This window comes from Scleropages formosus, chromosome 5, assembly GCF_900964775.1.
Source record: "Scleropages formosus chromosome 5, fSclFor1.1, whole genome shotgun sequence".
In the NCBI taxonomy this organism is placed as follows: Eukaryota; Metazoa; Chordata; class Actinopteri; order Osteoglossiformes; family Osteoglossidae; genus Scleropages; species Scleropages formosus.
Genome location: NC_041810.1, coordinates 1,921,486 through 1,941,987, shown reverse-complemented (window position 1 = coordinate 1,941,987; position 20,502 = coordinate 1,921,486). Strand labels below are relative to the sequence as shown.

General features: G+C 44.2%; 1 protein-coding gene across 1 annotated transcript; it reads left to right on the top strand.

Moving 5' to 3' along the window:
- Window positions 1-313: 313 nt before the first annotated feature.
- On the top strand, window positions 314-19,760 carry lta4h (leukotriene A4 hydrolase). Its single transcript, XM_018739498.2, has 19 exons — window positions 314-607; window positions 2,858-2,988; window positions 3,348-3,468; window positions 4,127-4,195; window positions 5,485-5,589; window positions 6,612-6,664; window positions 8,905-8,977; window positions 10,100-10,240; window positions 10,534-10,557; window positions 10,653-10,723; window positions 11,617-11,728; window positions 12,518-12,662; window positions 13,621-13,724; window positions 15,517-15,587; window positions 16,076-16,130; window positions 16,286-16,381; window positions 16,523-16,605; window positions 16,774-16,878; window positions 19,373-19,760. The coding sequence occupies exons 1-19, from the start codon at window positions 329-331 to the stop codon at window positions 19,500-19,502; spliced, it is 1,968 nt and encodes a 655-aa protein (XP_018595014.2). The 5' UTR covers window positions 314-328; the 3' UTR covers window positions 19,503-19,760.
- The last annotated feature ends 742 nt before the right edge of the window (window positions 19,761-20,502 follow it).

The following is a 20,502-nucleotide window of genomic DNA, read 5'->3' as shown; positions in this document are numbered from 1 at the left end:
TCAGCTGGAGATCTTCTCCAGACACTGTTGGCACGGGCATCCTGTTTCCCCTTTCTATATGTCACAAATTATAATAATCCATGACAGTGCCAATGGGGAAAAAAATACTAGCAGAAATATTGCAGTGAGTTATGTTCAGATACTGGGGGGATCACGTTAGGTTTGAATATTGTGGGCACCCCTTCTTTTTGCATAATAATGATTACGAAGTTGAGTAATTTTTCTTTGTTTATACAACGTGCTCCAAATGGTTCTCTGCTCTGTTCATGCATGGGAGTGTGCAGTGTGCGATGGTGTAATGCATATGGGCCATTGCAGTTTTGCAGGAATGCAGAAGTTGCGGGTCGTGGCAGACTGGTGTCGGGTGGGGCGGATTTGGCTAGACACGAACAGAGGGACGCTCGAAAAGCTGTTGCTTCGGTGGCTGTTGCAGAGGAACCTGTCGCTCACCATGGTACCAGTGATAGACCCTTGCTCTTTCTCCTCTTCAGCCAGGTGCACCACGAAGCACCTGAACCTGATGCTGCACGTGGACTTTGAGAGCCATGTCATCAGAGGGAAAGTCGCTCTCACCGTGGAGATGCTGGAGGATAAATGTTCCTCTCTGGTAAAGTAGCTGCTTTGTTATTCAGTGTCGCTTGAGCTCGAATATCCCAATGATATTAGTGATGCCAGTTAATGGTATTATTAATCAGACTGTACTCGTGCATTTTATAAATCCAAACGGTTGCTACTATGCGAATATGATGCATTTAATCTATTGGATGCATTCTTCAGTTTCTTGTGCTCACGACTGATTATTTTGGCATTTTGCAACCGAGCGACATTATAATGAGATGTTTATTTGGCGGCACGATGAAAAAGAACATCACAGTTACCAGCCCAGAATGCTTGAGTGCAGGTGAGGATTTACTGTCATCCCGAAAGAGGCGAAGGTGAGGCGGTGCTGCAGGGAACCCAAATGCGAGCGCGTTTATTTGGAGAAAACCAAAGGGGAAAGGTAGAAACCGTTGTCGGGGACAGGCGTGGCTCGGACGATCCGCAGACGTGGTTCCGAAGGGTGAGGCGAGCGACGTGGTTGAGGAAGAATAGCAAGGGTTAGGATCACGGCGACAGGAATGGAGGAACGGCGATGCGGTTGCTCTGGATGAGGTTCCGGGAGCAGGTTTGCTGACACGGCCCCTTTATACCCATCCTCTCCGATCGGTGGCAGGTGCGGAGGCCCTGGGCGTGACATTAACTCAAGAATGTCTTTGCTCGTACATGTAGAGTAATTGTACACGGCTCTCTTGGCAGGCGATTCGCAGCCTGTTTCATAAGAGAGGCAAAATTTGAGTTTTACCGTGCCAGCACACGAATGTGGTAAGGCTAGCTGCACATATCTGCATGACATCAAAGACTTCTCACATCCAGTTTTTAAACTCAGTTTAACTTGAAGGCTGTCTTCTGGTGGCACCTCAGTTCTGGTGGAGCACGGACTGCGGTTTCCGCAGCTCTGAAAATGACGGGTCGTCCGGTACTGAAGACGTTAGGGAGGAGGACAGAGACCCGTACGTGCATCGTGCTGCTCGGATACAGATATAACACCCCGAGACAGGCCCGGGACCCTCGCTCCGGTTCCGGGATGCCCGCAGCCCGTGCAAGTTCTTGTTCTTATCATACACGTATCAGTGGAAAACGCAGTAAAAACTATTCCGGACCAATTTAGCAGACTTTCCCTGTGCCGAGCGCCCGAAGGGATCTTACAGGTAGGATATCCCTCCAGATTCATCAGTGACCACCTAAAATCCCAACAATATGACTTTCTTGGTAAGGACCCCTAATAGTTTTCTCTGTTTTTCTGGACCAAGTCCCAGGAGGCACCCTGTTGTTGGAAACTTCACCGCGATACTTCATTGTATGGCTGGAATTAAAATTGCAGGTTTCTTCAACACAAATGAGGAACTCTTGCTCAGTGTGCATTCCCCCATCTTTTGCAAGCGTTTCCTGTAGTGATGCAATGGATCCAACGTTTCCAACTCTGTGTCTTCATTCTTCTCTCTGCCTCCCGATCGCAGCAGAGTGGTTTCGCTGAAACTGTAAATGTGAGGGAAAAGGAGAAATTGCGACACCTCAGTACCGGGTGGTGTAAACATGTTATTAAATAGCTTGTTAAAGTTACTATAATGGTTTTCCTGCTATTTAATGACGTACAGCTCGGCATAACTTGGACTGCCGATGTTAGTTTGCGAAATTACCAGAGCTTCTGCGGTTTGACGGTCTTCAGGAAGTGAACACAAAAGAGGAAATGTACGATTTTGATTCAGTGAACCCTTGATTTTTTTTACACACCACAATATGTCCCTTTGCAAGAAAAGAATTACATTTTAAAATTCCATATATATTGCTAAATCTCAAAAGCAAGTATTAATAAGCAAGTACTTCTGTATAAACAAATATTGTGAAAATGGAAAAATACAGACATGTTGATAATATCCTTATAATAACCACAATTAATAACATGAAAATGTTAATAAAAGGTTTATTGAACCCACTTGCTTGCTCCGTTTCATTAACCACTTGTCCATGTTAGGGTCTGGGTGGCCTGGTGCCTATCCGGTGCCAGGTTCTAGGAATCAAGGGGTACTCTACGTTACAACGGGTTTACTGCTATTCCATGGCAGTAGTATAGTGGATCTAATTATAATAATTTAATCGTCACGATTACCGATATGAAATGGTTATTAATGGCGGTTGTATTGCAATGTATCTTTGTCCTGCTACATATTTAATTACCAAATACGAATGGCAGAGGAAATGAATAAATAAGCATGGGCACTGTTATAAAACCCATGTTTCCTCCTTGATTGTCTTACAGACTCTTGACACCAAAGACCTTCAGATCTCCAAGGTGGCAGCAAATGGACAAGAAGCCAAGTTCGCTCTGGGTGCCAAGCACAGCTTCAACGGGACCCCCCTGGAGATCTCGCTGCCCTTTGAGCTCTCTCGGTACAGGCCGCTTCCAGCAGCCCGATAGTAAAATTGGGGAAGGAGGATACTTTGCAGTGGCCATTTTTAACTATAAAAACAGGTTTGCACATAGCAGTTCAGGATGACAATTTCAGGACTCGGGAAATATTTAATGGTGAAGTATTTCACCTGAACGGTTCCGGCAGAAATAGTCGTCTCTGCAAATTAATATCGGCATTTTTCTAAATAAATATTAACAAGTATTTGGTTAATCTTCGGCAACATCCTCAGCTAAGATATGAAAGAACGGAGAACGAACGGAGCTGCGTTATGGTTCCACAATGAAAGTGTGTCGGCTGTGCACGCTTTCCCTTGACACGCTTTTTCAATTTGTCCAGGGGACAGCACGTGATCGTCGAGGTGACCTACGAGACGTCCCCTAGGGCCTCAGCGCTGCAGTGGCTCACCCCTGCACAGACTGCTGGGAAGAAGCACCCCTACCTGTTCAGCCAGTGCCAGGTATCCCTTCCCCCAAAGGGTCTCAACTCATCTCAGCCGTCTATTCAGCATCTTTTAGGTGACGGGGTTGCGAAATGCTCCACTTTGCCCTGAGATATTAAGCATTATGCACTAACACATTCAGAATAAGTCCGTTTCAGTAAAGAGCACCAATTTTATAATTAATCCACTGATGAATTGCAGGCCACGCAATACACACACACACACACACACACACACACACACACACACACACACACACACACACACATTTTCAGAACCGCTTGTCCCATACGGGGTCACGGGGAACCGGAGCCCACCCGGCAACACAGGGCGTAAGGCCGGAGGGGGAGGGGACACACCCAGGACGGGACGCCAGTCCGTCGCAAGGCACCCCAAGCGGGACTCGAACCCCAGACCCACTGGAGAGTAGGACCTGGTCCAACCCACTGCGCCACCGCGCCCCCTGCCACGCAATACGTTTACATTTATTCTTTCTGCAGACACTTTTCGCCAAAGTGATGTACGCCTTGCAGAAAAATACGAGCGCATTACACCAGCAATAGAAAATGTAATAACGGTGTAACATAATGTAACAGGGTGCTTTTGCTTTGGTTGCAATGTATCCTCTTCCTCTTGACGTTCATCACCTCTTTCTTCCTTCGCTCTTGTATCCCAGGCAACCCACTGCCGCTCAATGATCCCGTGCCAGGACACCCCAATGGTGAAGCACACCTACTATGCCCAGGTAAGCCCAAGCGAAATGCCCTTGGGTGGCATGGCGCTCATAATAATTTCATCTCTTAAATTCAATTGACTGCCTTTGGTGCAGCTGACAGAATGTGCATTTTTTTATATATCGGTGGACATTATCTTATGACTAAAAGGCTAAGGTTTCAAAATAATGTTGCACATGAATGCAGTGGGGAGGGCAGTGCAACTGATCAGAAAGGTCATTTACAAATGCATTAACCACATCTGCTTTTGGAGAGCTGTGCAGCGCTCAGCAATGGCAGGTCATGGTGCAGAAAGATTGGCCTTCTCTGTATTCACGGACTCTGGTCTCTCCTCCCCGAAAAGCATCCAGGAACAGTTTCCACTAAGACTCCCAGTTTTAAGACAGGAGGTGGGACTGTGGCCTTTGGCCACAAAGCATCCAGGTTCAAATCCCACCTCCTGCTGCAGTGCCCTCATTCAAGGTACATACCATGAATTGATAGTCAAAATTACCATGCTGCATGAACGTGAAACTCAAGATCACGAGGAAAATTCCATTTAAATAAAGTAAGGCTTCAGCGGCACTTTTCTGACGGTTCCTAATCCAAGTCACCGCTCTTCCGTGACGCTCGTACAGCTGCCCCTCCGCCACTGGGTGCTCTGCGTTTGCCGTGGGCTCACTTTCCTGCAGTCATTCTACAGTGACCGCTGTCCAACTTACCTGCAGTGGACGGAAGTGTTTTGGACTGAGCGCAGAATTCCACAAATAACTTCATTAATTGGATGATCATCTTTATCTACAGTTCGCAGCTGGACTCCTAACTGTGCCGTTGTGGCCAACACGATTTGCTCATTTTCTAACGGCAGTAATTAATTCATCGCTGTATATGCCCTACAGATTACTGTCAACAAAACCTTTTATCATTTTTTTTTTGGCAAATGTTTCAATTATGAGTTGAAATACTCATTAACAAGGTTAATTATGAGATGCACGTCGCTTTGGAGAAAAGCGACTGCTAAATGAATAAATGTAAATGAGAAATGTAAACTATTTTTGCAAACTGTACTGTATTTCTCAACATCAACTGGCACTTCTCTTAAAACAGAATGTCAAAGGATGAGTTTTTGTCTCATTTCACAGCTTAAACGTAACTGTGAAATGTGGCTGAGCAAGAGATCCAATCAGCTCACAGTGTGAGAGTCTCACAGATATGAGGTCCACGTGTTATTGTAATCGATGTCTTGTGTGTGTGTGTGTGTGTGTGTGTGTGTGTGTGTGTGTGTGTGTGTGTGTGTGTGTGTGTGTGCGCGCATCTGCAGGTGTCTGTTCCCAAGGAGTTGGTGGCAGTGATGGGTGCGGTGGGTGACGGGCAGGAGCCGGACCCCCAGGATAGCAGCAGGACCATCTACAGGTTCAGGCAGGCGGTGTGTGTTTGCTGACCCTTTTCCAAAAATTTTACACCTCAATCATACATTTTCATATAACTGGAAATTTCCCGTACGAATTTAGGATTTACACATTTCTCAAACCTCATCAACAGGTTCCTTAAATCCTCCTCATTTTCCGCCAGCAAAGTGGTATCATCCGCATATCTCAGCTCTTAATGTTTCTGCCGACAGTTTTAGTTCCTGGGTGGGTTTCTTCTCAAAAAAAAAAAAAAAAAATTGCACCATGTGAAAGAAAGCTTTTTCATATCTTTCTGATCGTTTCGAATGACGCATCCGAGTTTAACTTCTCTTTTCACACATTTCTTATCTGCTTCCTTGTGTGTGCTCGCATTTGGTGCATCCTCTGTGAAGGAAAGTGTTTGTATAATATGATGTCTACCGAAGACACCTATCTTACATAATACAAGCCAAGCTTTTAGCCGTTTACTGATTGTTTTACATTTCCATTTATTTATTTAGCAGACGCTTTTCTCCAAAGCGACTTCCAGTGAACTCTACGTAGTGTTACGAGCCCACACACCTTATTCCCCGTGGTACCTTACACTGCTAGATACACTACTTACACTGGGTCACTCATCCATACATCAGTGGAACACACACACTCTCTCTGTCACTCACACACTATGGGTGAACAGCATGTCTTTGGAGTGTGGGAGGAAACCAGAGCACCCAAAGACTTAGACTGCTAGATACACTACTTACAATGGGTCACTCATCCATACATCAGTGGAACACACTCTTTCCATCACTCACACACTATGGGCGAACCTGAACAGCATGTCTTTGGACTGTGGGAGGAAACCAGAGCACCCTGAGAAAACCCATACACACTGGGAGAACATGTAAACTCCACAGTGTTTTACATGATTGTGTTGCAGTACGAAAATAATTATTTGAATTCACTGTTATATTTCCTACAGATTCTATAATGATTCTTCTGTAATAGTTTCAAGTTATTTGGGAATTTAGTTCCATGACTTTTTCTCCTTATTCTTCAGGTTCCCATTCCATCCTACTTGATTGCCATTGTGGTTGGTGTGCTGGAGAGCAGGTAATCCACTTGTCTTAAACTATTAACTCTTCTCAGTCTTCTCTGTCTTCAATATGTTTTGAAAGGAGAATTAATGTCACAACAAATGAAACATAGACATGCTTTTCTGTATGAACAATTGCAGAAAAAAAACATTTGCTGTTTGTTCATTTCTACCTATTTTTATCCATAACTCCATACACCCATCCGTCAAATGGGGGTTCATTAATTCTGTGAAGTCACCCTGTTAAACAAATTCCCATTGTGAGATGGTCAAAGTACCGTTGTTTCTTATGGAAAAAAAAATCAGTTTGTGGATCGAAATAGAAAATGTGTCATCATAGATTGTATTTTTATGGATTTTCATGATATCACCAACATGTTTTATGTTTTTTTGAATTTTTATGACAAAATAATTTCCAGCTTGTGTATTATCAGTGCACAATATCAGTGGATATTATCCATATCCAATGTAGGGTCATGGTGGCGCAACAATTACAGACCTTTTCTTCATTGGGGAAACCCTGTACTAGAAGTACAGGAAAGTGGTGTCTTTTCCAAGGCTCTTGTTACTCTCTTTTTTATAGTTTGTGTTGGTAAAAAAGCTGTTGTTAAGACCTGTTCCTGGACAGCTTGTGTTTCACGTGCTGCAGTTCTCGTTTTGAAGAAGTGCTTCGCTGTGTTCTTGTCCTCTCTGTGGATAAAAAAACACATTGATTCTGAAATTTTTACAACATTTAAACATTTTAACCTGAATTCCTGGGGACGCTGTTACAGCAGTCATCCTGGCTGGGTACTGCAAACTCTCCTCATGAGACGAATGACAAAGAAAAAATGCCGTTTTACTGAATCACAAGCTCATTGTATTAAGAAAGTGATATATATTTAATTGTTGTAGCAGATTTTTGGTGTATGGGACCCAGTTATTTGAAGGCTCAATGTACTAAATAAAGAAATTGTCCCGCGGGGCTTGTCCCCCATTAAATGCTCTTAATTTGTTCTTGAAAACTAATCGAATATTGAAAAAATGGATGATAAAATTGCTTATTCATTATTTCTTATGGGGGAAAATTTCAGTTCATTACAACTCCATCCCAAGTTTACTGCAAGCTCACCATAAATGATACCTAATATCATAAGGAAAATGATAGTAACACGTTAAAATGGAATAAATAACTAACAATATTAAACACTCAGCCCTTCGTGTTTGCATTTTTTTCTGTGGCTTTATTTTATAGCTGCTGTGTCTTAAGGTGATCGGGGTTTATGCGGTATTTTTTAGAAAGATGTGGAAATTTCATTTTCATGAAGGGTGAACATGAAGGGTCTAGTGTGTATAAAATAAATGTTGAAAAGTAATGATTTTGAAAAATAGTGCTGCTGCCTTGGTGCGCATGGACTGGCTTAAGGACGGCAGAGGAAAAGGGTCACATTTGAATAAATAAAGTGTGACACTACGGAGTGCGAGAGCATGGGTATGTGGTTCCCATAATGCAGTGCGTCTCAGTCTCTCCCACAGCCGATTGCTGCAATTTTCGGGTAGGCTCTCAGGTTATCGTGCTGCTCCAGACCATAGAAATAACAATCCAGACTGATTAACAATGAGTAGTATTAATAATGATGGAGAAAGATGTGTGAAAAACTGGATGTTCCAAGTCATGGGGATGAGTGTATGTATAATTTTTAGGGCGCATTAAAATGGAACTTGTCTCTGTATTACTTCGCTCTTGACCATGTAAGCATGTTAATTTCATCGGCGCGAGTAGAACGCAGCCTCGGATGCCCTGTACTGCTACAGCACCAGCGAGCAAGGCCTCAAGATGTATAAATACGATAACCACTGTAAGTCATCAAATGAATACTCGAAAATGGAAATGTTATGCAAACCTATAGAGAGATAAAGAGAAATATATGAAGAGAACTATGGCAGTAATAATCATGTGCTGCTGACAGTGCCAGTGTGAGGAGTTCCTTGAAAAAGAGAGGAGTGGAGAAGCACTTTGTTCTTCCTTCTTTAAGATAAATGTCTTTCAAGACTGGGCACAGTACATTGTCTCTTTCTCATGCTGTTTCTCCGGATTTGTGGTTTTAGTTCTTCTTTTACTTTTTCCTTTACTGCCTTTTGTCGACTTCTGCTTCCTTTGGTTTTAATTCAAATGCACTTACGCTGTTTTACGGAGGAGTCGCGAACGTTCAGCGTTCGGACTGTTTCCGGCGACATTGCTGCGGAAGCGTTCTCATCTCGGGCCTGTTTCCCACAGGGACATCGGGCCCCGGTCAAAGGTGTGGTCCGAAAAAGAGCTGGTGGACCAAGCAGCGTACGAGTTTGCCGAGGTACAATCACATCTGCCCGGAATTTGAACAGACATCACACACTACGTAAACTACGTACTATGTACACCATGTGCACGCTAGTCCAAAGACATGCTGTTCAGGTTCACCCATAGTGTGTGAGTGTCAGAGAGAGTTTGTTCCACTCATGTATGGATGAGTGACCCATTGTAAGTAGTGTATCTAGCAGTGTAAGTCTTTGGGTGCTCTGGTTTCCTCCCACACTCCAAAGACATGCTGTTCACCCATAGTGTGTAAGTGATGGAGAGGGTGTGTTCCACTGATGTATGGATGAGTGACCCAGTGTAAGTAGTGTATCTAGCAGTGTAAGTCACCACTGTGAATAAGGTGTGTGGGCTGATAACACTACATAGAGTTCATTGGAAGTCACTTCGGAGAAAAGTGTCTGATAAATAAATGTAAATGTAAATGAACGGATTTCCTATCCAACGTTGAGGCTGAATGAGTTTTAAGGATGACTTTGCACTTTGTCTCAGGAAAGTAGAAACGTCTGCAAAAAAAGCTGACGACTTGCTCCCCCTCCTTCAAGCATTCATTAGGTTCAGTTAATCTGGATTCTGTGAGTTAGGTTTATGTTTGTATTTGTGCATCACTGTATACTGCATTGTTAGTCACTGTGCAACGGCTCTTTGCCGGCTGGACACACACCCACACACACACACACATTTTCAGAACCGCTTGTCCCCGACGGGGTCACGGGGAACCGGAGCCTACCCGGCAACACAGGGCGTAAGGCCAGAGGGGGAGGGGACACACCCAGGACGGGACACCAGTCCGCCACAAGGCACCCCAAGCGGGACTCGAACCCCAGACCCACCGGAGAGCAGGACTGTGGTCCAACCCACTGCGCCACCGCACCCCCTATATGCTGGCTGGACAAATACCCATATTTGTGTGGTGTTACTTGAAATACAAATATACAGTAAATATGGTGAAAAATTGTAGTTTCGGGAGCTTATGAAAGGCATTAAAAAAAATACATTCATCCAAAGGTGAAGTAGAGCACAGATACACTGCACCCAGCTTGCAAAAGGAGTGTGTGTGTGTGTGTGTGTGTGTGTGTGGGTTTGCATAAATGTGTGTCTCTTCCTTTCCCTTTCTTAGACGGAGTCTATGCTAAAGACGGCTGAGGACCTGGTTGGCCCCTATGTGTGGGGGCAATACGACATTGTGGTTCTTCCCCCGTCCTTCCCCTATGGGGGCATGGAGAATCCGTGCCTCACATACGCCACACCAACTCTGCTGGTGAGCGTCCAGAGTCTGATACTGCTCACACATACCGACATCTTCAGTATAACCCTCAAGATGCGTCATGGTCAAATGTGACCCATTTACAGCTTTAATCTTAATTAACAGAAATCCATGACTGTCTACATGCATTCAAAAGTAGCTGAGCTGCCAGTAACTTCTGATGAAGGATGAAGGTGGTTTTAGGCATGTCGAGGACTGCAGACAGATATAATGCCACCCCCTCCCCATGGTAAACTTCAGGATCAGTGCACTGCTCAAGTGTGCTTTTTCCTTCTTTCCCTTTCCAGGCTGGAGACAGGTCTCTATCTGGGGTAAGTGCCCATTTCTCTTTCCCTCAGGATCACGTGCACACGCTTGGTGTCCGAGCTGCGCTGTCCAACCTCCGTTGCGTGCCACCCCGCTCCAGGTCATCGCCCATGAGATTGCCCACAGCTGGACCGGAAACCTGGTGACCACCAAAAGCTGGGAGCATTTCTGGTACAGCCCAAAATACTGACGATATTGTGTGAGGCATTCACTGCGTGGGGGCACGCTGGTGCGGCGGGTTTGGCCTGTGCCTGCTCTCTGGCGGGTCTAGGGTTAGAGTCCTGCTTGGGGTGCCTTGTGATGGACTGGCGTCCCGTCCTGGGTGCGTCCCTCCCCCTTTGGCCCTGTGTTCTGTGTTGCCAGGTTAGGCTCCGGTTTGCCGTCACCCCGCTAGGGGCAAGCGGTTTCAGGCAGCGCGTGTGTGTGCATTCGCTGCGTTGTCTGTGTGAAAACAGGATCTTTTTTGTCCCCCATCCTTTGCACAACAGTTGCATAGTATTTATTTTACCTGATCTAACTGTGCACTTATCCCTGAGTCAGCAGTTGTGGAATCACACTTCTGTATTCTGAGCCTTAACCATCTTGTAAGAAATCTGCCTCGTGACGCAGAAGTGCACAAGCAGCAGGCGGCATGGCTGTTAGAGCTGCTCTTCTTAGTGCCTTTAACTCAAAATATCCAGATTCGAATCCCACCCACTGCTATAGTATCCTTGATTAAGGTACCTACCTGAACTGACACAGTTAACATTAGCCTGCTGTATAAATGGTAAATCAGTGTAAGTACCATAGTTTAACTTTGTAGCTCATGTTGGAGAAAAGCATCCGTTCTATTAATAAATATAAATGAACGCAGCAGCTGAGGACGGTGGTCCTCATCTTCTTCGTCCAGCTGGATGGCATTTTAGCGTGGAGCTGTCGGCTTAACGTTTTGGTAACCGAAGAATTGCTCCCGCTTTCTATGGCATATTAATGCATTTTCTTAGACTTTGCGGGATTTTTCCTAGATTTCCTAAACCTACAGTAGTTTAATCTAGCGGGAATGATGTTGCCGAACGTGTTCTCAGGCTGAACGAGGGACACACGGTGTACCTGGAGAGGATGATCGCCAGGGCTCTGGAAAGTGAGCAGTACAGACAGTTCAAGGCCATAGGAGGCTGGAAGGAGCTGCAGGACACGGTGAGTCCACCACAGAAGTGACCAGCGGCGCCACTATAGCACCAAGAAGGGGCACAAATGGAAACCAGCACAACTAAGCACCATCAGCTTTTTGTTACTACAGATCATTCTCACATTGTCAGATCTTGGGCCATGAGATACTGGAATGACCTTACAGTCCCATACTGTACATCACAATATAATTTTTCACGATATGATTTTTAAAAACATGTTTTCCAAAAATTTAAGAATTTTGAAAAACAGAAATGAAACTCAAACTGCTTTGCCACATTTTATTCTTTTAACCTGCTACCTTTGGATCCGAAGGTTGCAGGTTCAAATGTAGTAACCTTGAACAAGGTACTTACCTTAAATTGCTCCAGTAAAAATTACCCAGCTGTATAAATGGATAATTAGCTGTCGATAGTTGCACGCTGTAAGTCGCTTTGGAGAAAAGCATCAGCTAAACAAATAATTCTAATAATTATCAACACGCCACAGGTTTTCTTTGATATTAAGATTTGATGGCCTAGTGTTCTCAGAAAAAAAAAAAAAGAATGTAACCTATCTCATTTTAATAAGTTTTTATCAATACAGTAAGCCGATAGCCCGCCGATAGCCATGATAAATGATCCACGGGCTGTGTGCTGCCGTTATGATGTTTAAAGAGGCATTACTGCACGTACTCTATGTCCTGCCTCATCACAATAGGTAATTTCTGCAGCCGATGAATTGTGCCAAAATTTGAACCTGAATCCCAACCTGTACATCTTTCCTGCGTTATTTTAACATTTTATTTCGGTCACACAGGTGAACCTCTTTGGGCAAAGCAACCCGCTGACCAACCTGGTACCCTCTCTGAAGGAGGTGGACACGGATGCAGCCTTCTCCTTCGTGCCGTACGAGAAGGGTTTTGCTTTCCTTTACCACCTTGAGGAACTGGTGGGTGGGCCAGGTATCAGCCCCCCTTCCCCTACCTACACAAACTTTAACACACATACACACACCTCCTATCCTAGCAGTCCTTACCACACCTCACACACATTCAAATCTGCCTCCTCCTACCTTCAAGATGCCCAGTCATTAAATGTATAATGGTGCCAGCTAGAAATGCACACAGGGCAGCACACTGGGTCCTTGTGTTGCACACATTTAAGTTATGAGTTTCCGAAGATACAAGTGTTTCTCCAGATTATCGTCACTCAAATTATTTAAATGTATGATTTTCATAGACATAATTATTTAAATTATTATTATATTTAGGTAACATTTTCTTCACTTACGCCTTTCCTAAAATTCTCATCTGTGGCGGAGAGAAAGCCACCTGTGTTTCCATGTCAAGCCATTAGGTGGCAGTAAAGTGCACCCAGGCGGAGCAGAAGCGGAAGCAGGGTGTCGGATCACCTTCGTTCAGTTCCCTTCCGCAGTTTTTACAGCTTGTGTTTGCTGTTTGTGAATGTCAGGGAAAACAAGATGCCGCACAGGTTTATGGGATGGATCAGACAGCAACTAGAAGTAAATAGGAGTTTCTGGAGACAAAATGTTTGTACGTTCAGCGTCGCTCAAAGTTAATGGAAACGTTAGAATAGAACGTGAACGTATTTTTAATATGATAGCTTTATCCAAGACTTTCTGCTCTGAATGCTCTTCAATTTTGACTTCATTTTCATGTGCCTCTGTGTCCTTTCTTTCTGCACATCATAGATGTGTTTCTGATGACGCACCTTAAACAGTGCAGGAATATAACAATCTCGTTCACTCTCCCTGCAGTGTAGTATATTGAAAGGTCCAGTAAACGCGACCCTCACCCTGGACATAATGAGTAAGAGGAATTGCCACTTGTCATTGTGCATGACTCCACCTCCTGATCTCCAGGGTCTCAGCAGATGTTTTTTTTTCCCATTTTCTGACAGAGGTTTTCATGGGTTTCGTCAAGTCTTACATCCAGCTGTACGCCTACAGTAGCGTGAGCACTGAGGAATGGAAGAACTACTTATTCACCTACTTCAAGGACAAGGTATGCATCCAAACAGCAACTCAAAAATTCTTATCAGAATGACGAACATACAAATCTATCAATAATTTGTCTACATAAAACAACGCTCAACACAATTTGAGGGGCATGACGTAAAATAAAAATTAAACCAGGGAGAGTACGTGTCCGTTGTACCTTGTTTTTACAGCAACTGCACACTGTAGCGACATTGTAGTGAAGATTAATTTGTCAGAACATTAACAACCTTCGAAGAAACATGAATAAAGTGCTATATAGGCAAAATATTTCCCAGAACATAATTTTAGAGAAAATAGAGGCAATTCAAAATCAGAGTGCATGATATTCGCATTAGAGGATCGCTCTGCAGTTCGTGTCTGTTTGCTGCTGCTATATCCCGGCACACGTTTCCCTCGTGTAATTCAACGTATAGATCTGAGTAATCTGTTGTGCGTTACGTAGCTCTTAGTTTTATTTATTTACCTATTTAGGTACCGTGAAAGAAATTTCCCTCTTTCCCCTTCAGCCCGATGAGACCGTGAAAGAAATACACTCAGACACATGGATACTTTTCATGACAACTTCGGCTGATGGGAGAGACCAGGAAACTGGGCGTCTCCTCGATCGTTCCTCGTCGCCCTTCTTTAATTTGTAAGCTCATACAAATACATATGCGTTTGTAGGCATCACAACAGGTGTGTCCTCCTCTCTGGCCTCAGTAATTCTCCATTCTCCTCGTTCTCAAAACATTTTCGTCCAAATACAGAAACATCCGACCCCCCTTTCTTAAGCGGACCTTGCTCGCAGGCAAGGAAGGAACATCTGCCTGTGATAACACGGTCTTGGTACGCAAGCAAAACCGCTATAAGGCCACCTCAACATGGTGCCTGGTACAGCCTGTTCCACAGTGATTTTCCATTTTCATAACCAGTACACAGCCTTAAAACATATTACAAAGAAATATTACCAGTTACCATGTTAAACAACTTCCATGCACACTACTAAAGTTGAGCACCACACTACTGTTTACTACACTGCATGTCACTCAGGGGTTTAGAATAAGCATACCATACCCCCTTTGTTTTGGCTTCAGTCACGTGTTTTCAGTTTTGGTTTTCAGCTGACTAAATTAGTCAGCTGCATAACATCCTTCAAAACATCTGCAGGAACTGTTATTATCTAGCAAGAGACTCTACGCAACTACTAGTCCAGGCCATGGCGATGTCCTGCCTGGACTACTGCAGCTGTCTTCCGTATGGCCTTCTGGCTTCTGCCATCAACCCTCTACAGCTGATACAGAACTCTGCTGCCCGAGTTGTGTTTGACTTGCCGGAGCATTCCCACATATCTCCCCTCCTCATCTCTCTGCACTGGCTTCCTTTAACTGCCTGGATCAAATTGAAGACTCTGGTTATGGCCTACAAAACCATCAGTGGTTCTCCACAATATCTGCAAGACCTGATCGCTCACTTCACCCCAACTAAACTGCTACACTCCTCCACCTCTGCCTGTTTGGTGGTCCCATGCATAAGAGGTCCAGAAGTACAAAGGTTTTCAGCTTTGACTCGGATGTGGTGGAATGATCTGGATTGCAGTATGCATCTGCAGTAATGCTTATAAAAAAAGTGAAAATGTTCTACTTTTTCACATCCCCTCTGAGTATTATAGTATTAGTATTGTGTATTGTAATAAGTATTGTGTATTTTAACCTTGGGCAGTCTGATTCTGTAACAGCTTATGAAACTTTTCAACACTTTTTAGCACAGGTGTTACTCATTTCTCAGAAACATGTATATCACATGTCCTTCCATGTTAGGTGGACATCCTGAAGAAGGTTGACTGGGATGGCTGGATGAACACCCCAGGGATGCCCCCTGTCACAAACCAGTAAGTGTGGGGGCAGCTTGAGACATAATTTTACTGAACATTTACAGTATGAGGGAAAAAGGCTGATTTTGTACAGCTCCTTCCTCTTTAGTGACTTCATAGTCACTATGTCCTGCTATGCAAATGAAAAAAAAAGGAGAAAAATGGCAATAACGATAAAATAAATCACAGAAGAGGCGGCGCTAACTTGTGTCATCCATCATTGCCTGATCAGTACAAGCGCATAGGAGGTTCAGCTAAGTCACATATACTCCATAGTGATTTGATTTTTAACTGGAGCCTATCTGAAAGTATTAAATCTATTCACCTGTGCTGTCCTAATATTAGCAGCTAGCGTAGTGCTGCTGGTCAGTTTCTGCTTTTGATTTTTTATGTGCTTCATTGTTGGACTGCTCTCTTCAGATGAGTAAATTAGTTGAACCTTGACCCCTTTGATGATATCCTATGAGAACTACGCCTATGCTGACTTCTCACCCGTTCGTCCGCAGGTACGACAACACCTTGGCAGACGTTTGCATTGCTCTGTGCAACAGATGGGTGGAGGTGCTGTTTTCGACTTTTTATCGTCTTTACGTTTTTGGAAAGCAGTGACATCTGAGTTAGAATATGGTCTGGTTGAAGGGGGTGGTGCTTTTTCTCTGAGTCCGTGAAGGTTGAAGGCCCAGATGACAGCGTAGGTTCACTCTCTGCCCTCCCAGGCAAAGGAGGAGGACCTGGCGAGCTTCAGTGATGCTGATGTAAAGGCCCTTTCCTCCCCACAGCTGACTGAGTTTCTGGCCCTGCTGTTGCACCAGGTAACCGAGGGGAATCACCGTGCTCATGGGAGCATCCCTCTTCCACAATGCTCATGGAACACTGCTATTTAGACGCATCACTGTTACGGACTTGCTGCACCGAGGTATTTCGTGCCGTTTTTAACATGGTATCTCCTCCAGAACCCCCTGCCGCTGAGCCATGTAAAGCGGATGCAGGAGGTCTACAATCTGAACAGCATCAAAAACTGTGAGATACGGTTCAGGTACACTGAGATGGTGTCTTCATGAGCTTTTAGGGTGGAAATGATATTGTGGGTGCGATGATATGGAAATGATATTGTTTTCGTTCACGTTTGACCATCTGTTCACGTATGTTTCTTGTCACTGTGCGCATATGTCTATGTGTGTATAATAACACAGGTTTGTTTCAGGTGGCTGCATCTGTGTGTCAGAGCTAGATGGGAGGAGGCTGTACCACTTGCATTCCAGATGGCAACTGAGCAAGGGCGCTTGAAGTACACGCGCCCACTCTTCAGGTAACTATGGCAACTGCCTTGGGTCAGGAGGGTAGCAGTCATTTCACACACACACACACACACACATTTTCAGAACCGCTTGTCCCTTACGGGGTCACGGGGAACCGGAGCCTAACCCGGCAACACAGGGCGCAAGGCCAGAGGGGGAAGGGGACACACCCAGGACGGGACGCCAGTCCGCCGCAAGGCACCCCAAGCGGGACTTGAACCCCAGACCCACCGGAGAGCAGGACTGCGGTCCAACCCACTGCGCCACCGCACCCCCTTGCAGTCATTTCATGTCGCATATTTTTCCATTCATCCCAGAAACCCAGTCATTAAATACAAAATAATGATGGGCAAATTATGCACAGTGCAGTACACTGGCCCCTCGTGTTGCAAACCTTGCTGTGAAAGTTTTTTTCAGTTTTTTAACCAAGTTATTTATTTCGAATAGCTTTTTCTTCACTCGTATAAAATTTCTGTTTTTCGTGGAGTGAAAGCCATCTCTGCTTCCATGTCGAGCAGTAAAATGCACTCAGACAGAACAAAAATAGACCCCGGTGTTCCTGAATCTCGGTGTTTATTAATAACATGATAAATGTTACACGTTTATGCAGTGTGTCAGTCAACAGCTGGCACTGAATAGGAGCGGAGAGAAAGCATTTTATTTTCAGTCAATTTAAATTATTTTTAATTGTACTGTAGCTCAAAGCTCAAAAAGGCTTAAAAGTCTAAGTGCTTTTAAAATATTATAATTGTATTTCAAACTTTTTAAGAACCTAAACTGTAAATAAATCATGGGAAGCCTGCACTGTAGGATTTTGCCTGTGTGGATAAAGTTGAAAATTGCACTTTCTTAAATAATAATTGAAAGTGTATCTTACAGCAATAAAGCTGAGACCAGAAGATTCTGCTCCTTAATATAGATGTTCCACCTGGAGCACATTTGCAAACAGAGCGCCCACTGCACGTACTTTGCTCCGGCTTTGTGCAACACATTATTTGTGTTAGATACTGGGTTGTCTTATGTTGCAAACAAAGGTTAGCTTTACAGACTTTGTGCGCAACCCAATACCACACTCATTACTGTATGTTACACAATTGGGTTTATATGACACGGACCGTTACCACTCACGAAACACGTAACTGGTAGAACACGGATAATACACTGGTTCCTCTAAGTACATGAAAAGACCTTGGTTTACATGTCCACCATACACATTTATTCACTTAGCAGACATTTTTCTCCAAAGCAACTTACAATGGATACAATGTAGTGCTATCAGCCCACACACCTTATTTACTGCTAGATATACTACTTATAATGGGTCACTCATCCATACATCAGTGGAACACACTCTCTGTCACTCACACACTATGGGGGAACCCGAACAGCATGTCTTTGGACTGTGGGAGGAAACCTGAGCACCCAAAGGAAACCCACGCAGAACATACAAAATCCACACAGACTGAGCAGGGATCGAACCCTCGTCCTCTTACACCACCCAGCGCTATGAGACAGTAGCACTACTTGCTCTGCCACCATACTGCCCAATATATCTCTATTAGATAAGATATTAAGCTTTTACATTTTACAAACGCACACACACACACACACACACACACACACACACACATTTTCAGAACCGCTTGTCCCATACGGGGTCACGGGGAACCGGAGCCTACCCGGCAACACAGGGCGTAAGGCCGGAGGGGGAAGGGGACACACCTGGGACGGGACGCCAGTCCGCCGCAAGGCACCCCAAGCGGGACTCGAACCCCAGACCCACTGGAGAGCAGGACCTGGTCCAACCCACTGCGCCACCGCGCCCCCCTTTTACATTTTACATACCATTTAATATGTACGTAGTATGTAAAATGAAAAGCTTAATATCTTGGAAACAGTAGCCAATTTTAATTGTCATATTTGAAGTCAGCACATCAAACTCCATACTAAATAGCACATTTTATCTCCAAAGCGCACACACACACACACACACACACACACACACACACACACATATTATCTGAAACCGCTTGTCCCATGTGGGGTCACGGGGAGCTGGAGGCTAACCCGGCAACACAGGGCGTAGGGCTAGGGGACACACCCAGGACGGGATGCCAGTCCGTTGCAAGGCACCCCAAGTGGGACTCAAACCCCAGACCCACCTGAGCAGGACCCAGTCAAACCAACTGCGCCACCGCACCCCCCGTCACCAAAGCAGACAACTTTTAAAACATTGTCTACCAATGATATGGGTAGAGTTGTAAGTATCTTAACATTGTAAGCCGCTTCAGAGAAACGTGTCAGCTAAAGGAATTAATGTAAATGTAAACATTTGAATTCTGATTTAATGATACAGTCCTCCATACATTATTTAGAATGATATGTTAGTGGAAACACATGTTCTGTTAGGAGGGAAGTGACACTGAGCAGTGTGTTTGAACATGTGGTTTGTGTGATGGCCTCATCCTCCCCTCCTCCATCCATTATCCACTTTTTGCCCCCCAGGGAGCTGTACAACTTTGAGAAGTACCGCCAGGAGGCAGTCAACATGTTCCTGCAGCATCGAGCAGCCATGCACCCGGTCACAGCTGCTCTGGTGGCAAGAGACCTGAAGGTGGAACAGTCCCACAAATAGGACCTCGAGCCCTGTCCAACCCCTCAGTCAGTGAGCTTCCGCTGAAGGACAATGTCCACTGCCCGACTCCCTGTGGATGGAATGCTGCCAAGCCTTACTGAAGCCCGCTTCTGTCTCTGCAAGCTTTGCAAGGCTTTCTGCCTCCATTATGAAGAAATGACCTACAAAAGCCTATAACAACCAACAGTTTAACCATTTGAATATTTAGTTAAAATGCGTGGTTATTTTATTACTCTTTGTATTTCAATTATCATTTCAAATAAAAGAATGCATTGAAGTTCTTATTTTGTATCATTAACTGTTCTGATTCTAAACTTACTATTCTGTTATGTCTCAATTTTACGAAATGGAGCTATGTTCAGTGCAAGTTTTCATGTCAGACAGAAATGAACAACTCCGGCTGTTAATTGATTATACTGATTGCAAAATATTATATGGACGTTCGCGTAACAATAATAATCACATAACCACAACAATAATGACAGTGATAATGACAACAGTTGTAGATGCAGCATGGTACTTACCTTGAACTGATGAGGTAAAAATGACCCAGCTGTATAAAAATTGGTAAATCAGTGTAACGAGTTTAGCAGTGTAAGTCACTTTGGAGAAAAGTGTCAGCTAAGTGGATATTATTATTATTATTATTATTAATATTATTATCCATCCAAGCATCCTCAAGAACTGCTTGTCCTGAGCAGGGTCATGGTGAACTTGGCAACACAGGGCGCAAGGCCAAACAGAGTAATTTAGCGTGGAGAAACATTTACAACACAAGGTGCAGGGCGCCTTGTGCTGAACAGGTGACCGCAAAGCATCTTTTTCACCCAAATTCCAACATGCAGAAGAAAAAAATTAACCCTAAAACTGGCCTGATCCCAGATGCGTTTGTTTTCTGTTAAACTGTTAGGGAGCTGAGAATATGGTTATATTACATATTAGTTAGGAATTTGCAGGAAACATGCTTTTCATATGCATGCAAGAAAATATATATATTTAT